This window comes from Seriola aureovittata, chromosome 17 (genome assembly GCF_021018895.1).
Source record: "Seriola aureovittata isolate HTS-2021-v1 ecotype China chromosome 17, ASM2101889v1, whole genome shotgun sequence".
NCBI lineage: Eukaryota > Metazoa > Chordata > Actinopteri > Carangiformes > Carangidae > Seriola > Seriola aureovittata.
The window spans coordinates 17,149,375-17,159,434 of NC_079380.1; the positions used below are offsets into that span (position 1 = coordinate 17,149,375).

The window sequence follows — 10,060 nt, forward strand, 5'->3', positions numbered from 1 at the left end:
ACTAATTAGTCATTTAATTGTGTGTGGCCTAAAATTGTAGACTGAGATGGTAGATGATTATAAAAATTAAGCAAAAATTAGTAAAATTGAAATTACTTAAATTTTATGGAAGACTGAATGTGAGACACTGATTTTGAGAGGAGTGAGAAATTGTTTCCTTTTTCATGTCAAGAGGTTAAAATTATATCATAACATTAATGCAATGCCATGAGGGAGCTCTAGGTAACTGAGCTGCTCAGATCATATTCGTGTGGTAATGTTATACTAATGTTGTCAGACATGCAATTTAAACACTGTATATATTTTGTTCATATTTTTTTCGAGTGTCAAAGTCCAGTGCTTATAAGTAATCAAGAGACCTATTTCAAAGCAGAAATTTTGACTCATCATAGGAGGAAAGCACACGTTAACGATGGCCCTCTTCTATTCAAGTGTCTCAGTAAACCATGACAGTGTGGCATATATACTTATACTACTGTACTATATATATATATATGTTAAATCATGGTGACATGGGACATTTTTCTGCATTGAATAGCCTACTTTTACAATACTTTTACTTAAGACAATTTTAATTCAGGCATTTTACTATAGAGAGTAGTTTTACCTACCTTGACCCGGTAAAGGACATAATAGTTATCTTAGTCTTTACATTAGGATAAATCTCACTGTGTGCTCTGTTTGCGTTTCTCCAGCAGCTCCAGCGGTGATTGGCTGGACGACACGTGACCTCACAGCTGATTTCGTTGGCTGGAGTGTTTTGCTTTGACCGTTCATCATTTCATGTTAGCCATTTCTGGTTAGCAACGCTGGAGAGTAGCCTAGTAATCATCGTCAACTTCAGCGAGCTACCATGGCACAGGCAGCACAGCCAAATGCCTTCGATGCAAATAACTCTCAGATCCAAGTGGAGCACGATAAAAAGCGTCGACAATTTGTTATAAGACTGAATGGTAAGTTCAACATGTAAACATTAGCTTGCTATCGAGCTAACGCTAGCTCAGAGGTTGGTGTAGCTTTCTTTGCTGCTAACATCGACGTCGTGCCTTTATTGATAACTCCAGCTGCCATTTCAGACACAAAGGCGTTATTCATTTCACATGGTCGAAGTGTCAACGTCTTTATTCAGATATTATTTCGTGTCAGGAACTGAACAGACGACAATGCTTGGTTAAAGCTGCTGACTTCCTTGACTTGTAACTCCACCAGCCTCTTTTTTGGCACGACGAAAACATTTTCTTCACTCCCTTCTTGAAAGCAAACATGCAGCCTTCAGTAGCATCCAGCCAAAAAACACAGTTTAATAAACATTTATAGATATCAACTATCCTTCCAAGTGAAGTTCCTTTGTAACAACTTAGTCCCTCACTACCAACCTTTATAAATTATGCTTAAAACCAACCAATGCACCAATCATTTCATATTCCTAGATCACTATTTTAAAAGTTATGGCAGGGTTTTGGCACTTATTCTGCCAAATGTTAAGGCATTGAATCGTTCAGTGTATGACAAACTAAAACACAGGGTTATTGAAGTATGTTAATGTGTGTATATGTCCAGGTCCGTTTCATTTAACGTTTTATGAAAATTGTTTTAGATAATCTAGGACTTAAGATGATATTATACAATACAGCAGTGTCATATGTGTTTATAGCAAAAAAGTGGACGCCATTGTTGCCTGAATGAAGATCTTTATCAGTCTCTGTCTCTCTCCAACCAGCCTCATTATCGTTTTTCCACATGCGCTTGTCTGCTAGGCGATGTGTTATTGAGCAGCCATGTTGTAGTATTATATGTTATATGTATATGTTCTAAGATGATCAAAGACTTAGACAGGAGGCTCACACAAAGATATAAATGCCTACACTTTATAGTAGATATAGCATAAAACTTTGTAGCATTCATGCCAACTTATGGTTTTTTCTGTTTTTGATTGGCATAGTGACAGATTTTTGTGAATCTGCTACATAAAATTAGCCCTTAAACATTCACATTTGCATTTGTAATATCAGTATCCCCTAACAAGGTCGGTTCAAATTGCTGTATGTAAACTGGAGGGAACTGGGTGGGGTAGAGACAAACTTAACACACAACCGAGAGTTATGACTTCTGTCTGCCCTTAGGATCACATGATCGTGCAGTTCTTCTCTATGAATATGTTGGAAAAAAGACGGTGGACTTGCAACACACTGAAGTTCCAGATGCTTACAGAGGGAGAGGAATTGCAAAGCACCTGGCCAAGGTAAAACTCATAAAAGACTGGTTATTTTTATCACTCAATTTTAGGAAAAGAGAGGGAGTTTCTCTTTCTTTTCTTGTTCATTTCTGAAAAAACAATTTGTAACATGCACAATTTAATATTTTGGAATGGAAAACCAGTATTTTGATTGTAGCTCAACTGATCACAGTTTCAAATAATTCACTGTGTGCACACAAACCCCAATTACTCTAATGATTAGCTGTAGGGCCAACTTGCTTGATTATGAAAGGTGAAAAAGTACCTTATTTTGATGACTTCTCTAGTCAACATTTGCTTCTGGGTATCATTCAAGGACACTTCACAGCTGAATTTTGAATGTGCAATACACAATGTACAAGTGCTCAAATATGAAAATCAATTACCAAAGTGTTCATATGACAAGTTGTCTGATGAAGTGCCTGTCAGAGCAATTTAAATATGATTTTATGCTTGTGTGATGGCAGGCAGCCATGGATTTTGTGGTAGAAGAGGATCTGAAAGCCCACTTGACCTGCTGGTACATTCAAAAATACGTCAAAGAGAATCCTCAACCTCAGTACTTTGAACATATTTATCAATGACCGCACATGACTCCGACAGAGAGGAGGAGAGAGAGAGAGACTCCCTGGAGATAAATACTGTGGCAGCAGCAGCATGCTTTGGAGTCACAGGCTGATATACAATAAAGGACCTTCCAGGCATTGTTACACATGACACTGAGTGAATCCAGAGACAACTGATCTCATGGCTAAGACGACCGTGAGCTGAACTGACAGGTCAGTTATGTCCATAACACAGGGATGCACGCTCTGGTGGTCACGCTGGTCACGACTTGTATACATGAGCTAACCAACGAACCAAAACTGAAGCCTGTTACCTCAGACAGAAACCTCCAAGTTGTATACCCATCACTGACTGTAGGCAAGCATTAGGTATGTACTGAGAACATGTGTGAGTCGAATCCTATGTTGCAAATTTTTTGTCCTCCTTTGGACTCGGGTTGTGAACAGCACTACAAGATAACCAACCAGCTGTCTTTCTCTGTGATGGTTTGTATGGAAGCAATGGTGACAACTTTTATATTTCACCCCCTTTTGATATTCTTTGAGTTGGTTATTTTTTTCAATTTACTTTCCACTCTTAGAAATTGTTTTTTCGAAATGTTAGTATACTAGGCTTTGAATGCTACATGCATCTTTGAAACATCAAACTAATTACATGTTTTTTCCAGATAATTGCAAAGAGGTATAGGCATAAATGGGTAATGGATAGATTTTAAAAATATATAATCTGTATTTTGAAGACATTTACTTTCCCAAATTCTCAATTTGGTACCACTGTTACTCTGTCCACTTCCTCCCAGTATCAGAAACTTACTGTCCATTGATAAGTCAGAGGTGCAGGGATTTGTAAACCAAAGAACACAAACTGAGTTACTCAGTGAGTAATGTCTAGCTCTGGCGGCACTGCAATTTTCTCCATTGTACGTGTTAATTGTTACAAACACATGATAAATTGGGTGTGAAGCTTGTCACTGTGCGGCACACATCAGCGTGGATATGGATAAATATTTCTGCTGAAACCAGCCTTTTAAAAACAGCACTGCTATATTCAGGGCATTTTACCTTCTATGGTGTGAAACCATCCTTTGATCTGTCCTTCAGGAAAATGACGCTGGATGGCTGAAGCTTAGTTTTTTCTTGTCATTTGATTCCCTTTTTCTACTCTTACCCACAAGACTTCTTTAGCCAGCTGATGTCAACATGGTAAAGGTCAACATTGGAGAAACATTTTACTTTACTTTGGCTCTTCAGGAGCTATTGCTGATGACAATCGAAAGTGTTGAGGAGAAAAATACCTCAGGTTCCTCTACACACAATGGCAGGACAGACCAACATGCAAGGCAGACTATCTGCTCTAAGAATCACTGACAGGAAATTGCAGGAAACCTCTTTCCCTTTCTTTAGGTGGCTTACACCTATTGATAAGCCAAGGTAGTCAAGGTATTATATCATTTTTTGTGTTTTTGTTTATATTTGTGTGTTTTATGGAGAGGAAATAAATGCCTGATTTAACATGGGAGCAGGTGGTTCTACCAAATGCGTGAAAATGTACCAATACTTGTTATATTGTTTTTGTGCTTGAGACTTTTATTTTCATTCTTATTGTCGGTAAATAAATAAATCCATTACTCATGACATTATTGTTCCAGCCACTTGGTGGAGGGTTTGAAAATGTCTTGGCGCCACCTGGTGGCAGTGTCAAGAATAGCATGAGCTGACGTTGCAATTCAATGGACTTGGTAAGCAGAAAAGTTAGCAGTATTTTGAATTTAGAATGATCTCTACCCATGCTTGACATTTAATAATTTGACATTGTGGGCAGAGGCATCAGTAAAAAAAAAAAAAAAAAAAGCACTGAGGCTATGAGAGGACTGTCTGTGTCACATGGTGTGCTGTTAACAATGCGGCAACACTCCACAGATGGGTGGTATGAAAGCTAATCTTCTGTTGAAGAGAGCAGCAGTTCATCTACAAACCCAGCTGAGACACTTAAAGTCTTGGGGACTTGAATCACCAGCGGAACATGTCATGTACATAGAAGACTATCTCCACTAAAATGTCTTAATGGCTGTATGGAGATGGCACTGAAAAACATCAACATTTAGACCGACGGGTCTTGAAATTAAATCAACAGAAAATGTAATCGACCAGTTAATTGTAATAAAATATGAAGAATCAAAAATAATTCAGAGGGAGTCAGGGAGGGAGGGTCAAGCTGCAGTGGAGATACATAGATTCGTGACCTCACTAGTAAAATCCTGGCTCCATTCTGGATCTACGACTACTTTCATCATGCTTGGTATTTGATTGATTTGTTTAATTAATATTTCAGCGATTCACATAAATGAAGTTATTCTTAACGGGATGTTAAAATATTTGATGTCCTCGAGGGGCTACGGCAGGTCCAGAAACCAGGTTTTAACATCATTCAAAAATCATCAAGTTTTAAAGATATTTTTTATTGATTAGATTTGTACTAATATACGTCACGAGCATCCCATTAAGCTGTTCACAATTGTTGCCGCTGGCGCAGCGTTTGGTTTAAGCTTATCTCAGATTCCAGAACGTAGCCATTAGTGCAGTTTCATCCAGCCCGCTTCAGGTTACAGCACGCGGACAGGCAGTTCATACTAGCGCAGGGGGACACAGACAGAGCAAGTGAGCACACAATATGGGTAAGTACCCAGAAATCTACAAAATACAAATACTAGACATTATATTATACTGTATACAGTATGTTGCAACCGACTTAATTGTGAACGCATTAACGATTTAAATATATAAATGGTTCCTGTAATTATTTGGTGTTCAGTTACTTGATTAATTATTATGCTCTAAACAAACATACCTCCGTTCGTTTGCGTTAGATTTATAAGGAATATGGTCTGACCTCTCAAACTTCTGTGTGCTATAATAAAATACGTAAAGGCAGGTACTCTGTCTTTATAGCATCATGGGAACAGTAGTCCACATTCGTGTCCAAGTGATGCGTCGACTGCACTGATACAATACATTACCCAGAAGGCTGGGTGCCGTCATACGTCAACTGCAATCACGGTTGTATCTCGAACATGGCGTCGCTGGGAAGGAGGCGCGGTGTCCCAGTGAGCAGGGAGAGGTCAGTTACTCCACATCTTGGGCATTAAATGAAAATGTTTTAGAATGATACGTCGTTATGTCGATTTCGTCATTTGCCAGACCCCAAACGTGAATATCGTTTGGAATTTAAGGTTAAATTCCAACACGACAAGGAGGAATTTTATCCCATGGTTGGCTAACGTTAGCGGGCTAACGTCTGTAGCTAGCTAACGTTAGCAAGGAAACAAACTAGTAGCTCATGTGATGTTTTGGTTTTTTCACACCAACCGATTAACTGCAAGGAAAGTTGAGTTTAACCGCGCGTTGGTGCGGTCGCTGTTATGATGTTCCTCAGCTCACATGCTGGACAATCCAGGCTGAGCTAGCAGTGTTGTCCGCTGTGTTTGTCGACCTGTGCTGAAAGTAAATCGTCCCTTAACTTAGCTGGCCAGTCCTCCAACTTTCTACCATGCAACGAGTCAGCTAATGTTATCTAACCTGCCCTTAGCTACATTACGTTCCTTGCTCGTTGATCCTAACATGATTTTCGCTAGTTTTCAATATAATTTTAAATTCTTTACCCCCTTAGCCGACGTCCCGCTGTTTTGAAGCCAAATAAGCCTGTTATCTATCTAGCCGTTAGGGCTTGCTTGTCATCTTGTCAACATGTACTGGAAGGCCTGAGACTGTCCCTACACACGTCTTAGTTATATTTAATCACAATTTACTAACAAGCGGGAAATATCAATTTACATAGGCTTTAGGACCAAAAATGTTAGTCTATAAATCATGTCAATCATGATCGACAGAAATAGTAAATGGTTTTTAAAAATATCAAAGTTGTGTCGGTTACTGATTCAAACTGCAGTATGTTGTAGACACAGCCACAAAAACTGACTTTAGTAATTTTGTCATTTCATAGTTAGACTGATTAAAGAAAAAAAAAAGTAATTGCATTTGAAAAAAATTGAATTATTTGAAGTGAGTGTCATAATGTTGTAGAAGTGAGTGTCATAATGTTGTAAAAGTGTGTTCACATTCCACACCATGTCTCATGCCATGCTCTGGAGGTCATACATATATATAGAAACTATCAAAATATAATTTTAACTAGACACTGAAAAGATAAAGTTATCGATCATGGAAATTGTTTTTCATTTAATAATAATGTAGTTAGTATACCGATGTACTGATTCATAGCAACAAATTAACTGTTTAATTAAATCCTGCACTATATGGCATGTCATTTTTTTCTTTACTTCAACGAAAAGTATCATTTATTCATGCATATAACAGATTACGTGTTAGTTACAGTAGTAATACTTGCGACTCTTGTGATATAGTAAGTCCTGAGGAAATTCAGTTGAGAAACAAAAAAAATAGCAGTAAATGTTTGTCTTGGCTAAAATTCATGTGTCCACAAAAATGGGATGGTTGGTGTAGAAATGTAGGAAAATCAAACTCACTCTTCTCCCTGTCCTTTCTCTCACTGTTCCCTGCCTGTTTTTCTGTTTCTGCACAGGGGAGTGATGGCGGCGACAGACTGCTACATTGTGCATGAGATCTACAATGGGGAGAATGCGCAGGACCAGTTTGAGTATGAGCTGGAGCAGGCACTGGAGGCCCAGTATAAATACATTGTTATTGAGCCCACACGCATCGGAGATGAGACAGCCCGTTGGATTACAGTGGGCAACTGCCTGCACAAGACGGCCGTGTTGTCAGGCACTGCTTGCCTCTTGACGCCACTTTCACTACCTGCTGAATACTCGCGCTATGTGGCGTTGCCCGCTGGCGCCCTCAGTGTGGCCTGTGCTGCCCTCTACGGGATTTCATGGCAGTTTGACCCCTGCTGCAAGTACCAGGTGGAATATGACAGCCAAAAACTCTCGCGGCTGCCCCTGCATACACTCACCTCCTCAACGCCCGTGGTATTGGTACGCAGGGATGACATCCACAGAAAGAGACTCCATAATACGATAGCACTGGCTGCCCTGGCGTATTGCGCCAAGAAGATCTACGAACTCTATGCTGTATGAGTGCACTCTGAAGATGGTATAAGAACCAACAGAAAAAGGAAAAAAACAAACAAAAAAAACAGAACCTATCCACCCCAGATGTAAGAAAAGTGGAAGTCACGATCAGGCCCAGCAGTTAGCTCCACACATGTGGTGGGTGCTTCCATTTTGAACTTTGATCAGAGGGATATAGTAAAAACTAGAAGGAATTGTTTATCCCTTACATTTCCTTTACTTCTATGTGACAACAACAGCACATTTATCTCTGTAGTACCCTTGCGCCTCTTCCCTGTGCCCTCCACCTGCATCCTTGACACACAACAAGCTAGCGCACAAGGGTATGGCAGCAGTTCCTCTGGACTGAATCGTATTGCAGTTGAAACGAACAGACATGTTTTGAGTACCAAGCTCTTTCCCCTTTCCCTCGTAGTTTTACTGTACCCCTTTCTTGCTGATCAGTACATCACCCGTTCATTAAACATTAGGATATTTCAAACTCACTTTTCTGTATTTTATTTTACTTTTTTCATTAAATGGATTCTACATGATGTCCAGAAAGGAGCAAATAGCTGCAACTTTTTTGAGATTGTGTCTTGTTCATGTAGATTTTCTTGTTTGAAAGAGTGCAAGTAAGATCTTGTGTGATAATGATGTGGCTCAGTGTCATCGCTTGAGAAAAAATACTAACTTTTGAAAAGTCACATTTCACATACGCTTCTAATAATGTATATTAGATTAACAACAAGCCAAACTCTCTTAATAGAAGATTAAAAATAGAAACTAGTTGAACAAGAATTTTACAGCTGATTTCTAAATTCACACTTTCTTGGTTCTGTTTATTCAATGGTGCTTGTCATGTGTTGCTGTCTATATCAGCAGTTTTAAAATTTTGGTTCCCAGGAAGAGGAAATGCTAATTATGAGATGAACAAAAATAAGTATGGATGAAGTGAAGGATGAACTGTGATATAATGAGAGACCTGCAACTATTGAACAATAAAGTGGAATTTAAATGTGATTAAGTTGAATACCCAGAGTGACAGTTAAGTGACAGGGTTAGCACAATAAGGGTAGTTGACTTTCCACAAACATGTATTTTTTTGATTGTAGATTGAGTAAATTGAAACCTTTTTATTGTACATTTGGTCATGAAAAGTTTCCTTGAGAATTTCATGGAAATCCCTTAAGAGGTCCAGCAAACAATGTATCAGAAATGCACTGTAACATTCAAAGGTTTCAGTAACTAGTGTGTTCACATATATGCCATCAGACAGCTGCAACTGGTAGCAGTCTAACACAAAAAAGTCGTAAAAGGCTTGCCTTCACTTTGTCACAGTAGTTTATCAATTCCTAACGTGAACAGGGAAACAACACGTTTTACACTGGTTTAAAAGCATTATAGTAGCGTTGCAAAGAGTTCAGTTGTTAATGACAATGTTCAACTCTTTACACTGATAAATGTCATCCTGTTGTCCTATAATTTACAAGGTGCTTTTGTTTGTTTTTTGTTTTTTTGTACCTCAGTGGTGCTTACATAGGTTTAAATGTACAGTTTCTTAATAACTGTGTACAGTATATGAAAGCAGCACCTCAGACGACTGAGACCCTGCTGTTGGCTTTAACCTGGAGGGGATTCAGTTTGCAAACCTTGCTGTGCTCTTTGTTCACATTGACTTAACAAGCTTGGCCTTGGTTCTGCTTTGCTCTGTGTTGGACCTGGAGAACCATGGGCACAGTGTTTTGAGCCCTAGCTCCCTCATTTTGAAATTGAATAAAATAAAATGCATATATGAATACAGAGCATGTCAAAACTCCCAGTGCTATTGCCTCTCACACTGTACACATGCTTTAAGGGATGAGCAGTACTGATATATGGGGACAGAAACACTTAAATCAATGGGAAGAGTGCTCAGAGACACGACCCAAGACAACCTTAATAGTTTGCAGTTTTGTGGCCAGAGCAGGCTAATTATCTGTCAGCTGACCTGCTGCTGACATTAGTGCTGATGCACAGGAGTTTGGATGTTTGATGTATTGGCTGTTTATCAACCTTTTAGGGTGACACCACTGGGTCTGGTGGTATAGCAATGCCCCAGGCATTGGTAAATGGAAATGGCATGGCATGGTAAAAGCTTGCCACTTTTCCAGTTATCACCCAGACTT

At 39.1% G+C, this 10,060-nt stretch overlaps 2 protein-coding genes across 3 annotated transcripts; both read left to right on the top strand.

The window, feature by feature from the left end:
* The first annotated feature begins 761 nt into the window (after nt 1-761).
* On the top strand, nt 762-4,437 carry natd1 (protein NATD1). Its single transcript, XM_056401490.1, has 3 exons — nt 762-953; nt 2,124-2,242; nt 2,704-4,437. Exons 1-3 carry the CDS (start codon nt 854-856, stop codon nt 2,818-2,820), a joined length of 336 nt encoding a protein of 111 aa, XP_056257465.1. The 5' UTR covers nt 762-853; the 3' UTR covers nt 2,821-4,437.
* An 882-nt stretch (nt 4,438-5,319) lies between these two features.
* Nucleotides 5,320-9,695, top strand: tmem11 (transmembrane protein 11). Of its 2 annotated transcripts, none has more exons than XM_056401488.1 (2): nt 5,320-5,477; nt 7,403-9,695. In XM_056401488.1, the coding sequence occupies exon 2, from the start codon at nt 7,410-7,412 to the stop codon at nt 7,917-7,919; it is 510 nt and encodes a 169-aa protein (XP_056257463.1). In that variant the 5' UTR covers nt 5,320-5,477; nt 7,403-7,409; the 3' UTR covers nt 7,920-9,695. The 2 variants fall into 2 exon arrangements, with proteins under 2 accessions (XP_056257463.1, XP_056257462.1); XM_056401487.1 differs by lacking the exon at nt 5,320-5,477 and adding an exon at nt 5,763-5,920.
* Nucleotides 9,696-10,060: the final 365 nt, after the last annotated feature.

Bases quoted from the DNA above. Each gene is read 5' to 3' on its own strand.
- natd1 (XM_056401490.1), top strand. From the start codon at position 854: ATGGCACAGGCAGCACAGCCAAATGCCTTCGATGCAAATAACTCTCAG. The intron at 954-2,123 runs GTAAGTTCAACA...GTCTGCCCTTAG, and splicing joins ATTTGTTATAAGACTGAATG to GATCACATGATCGTGCAGTT. The intron at 2,243-2,703 runs GTAAAACTCATA...GTGTGATGGCAG, and splicing joins TTGCAAAGCACCTGGCCAAG to GCAGCCATGGATTTTGTGGT.
- tmem11 (XM_056401487.1), top strand. From the start codon at position 5,874: ATGGCGTCGCTGGGAAGGAGGCGCGGTGTCCCAGTGAGCAGGGAGAG. The intron at 5,921-7,402 runs GTCAGTTACTCC...GTTTCTGCACAG, and splicing joins GTCCCAGTGAGCAGGGAGAG to GGGAGTGATGGCGGCGACAG.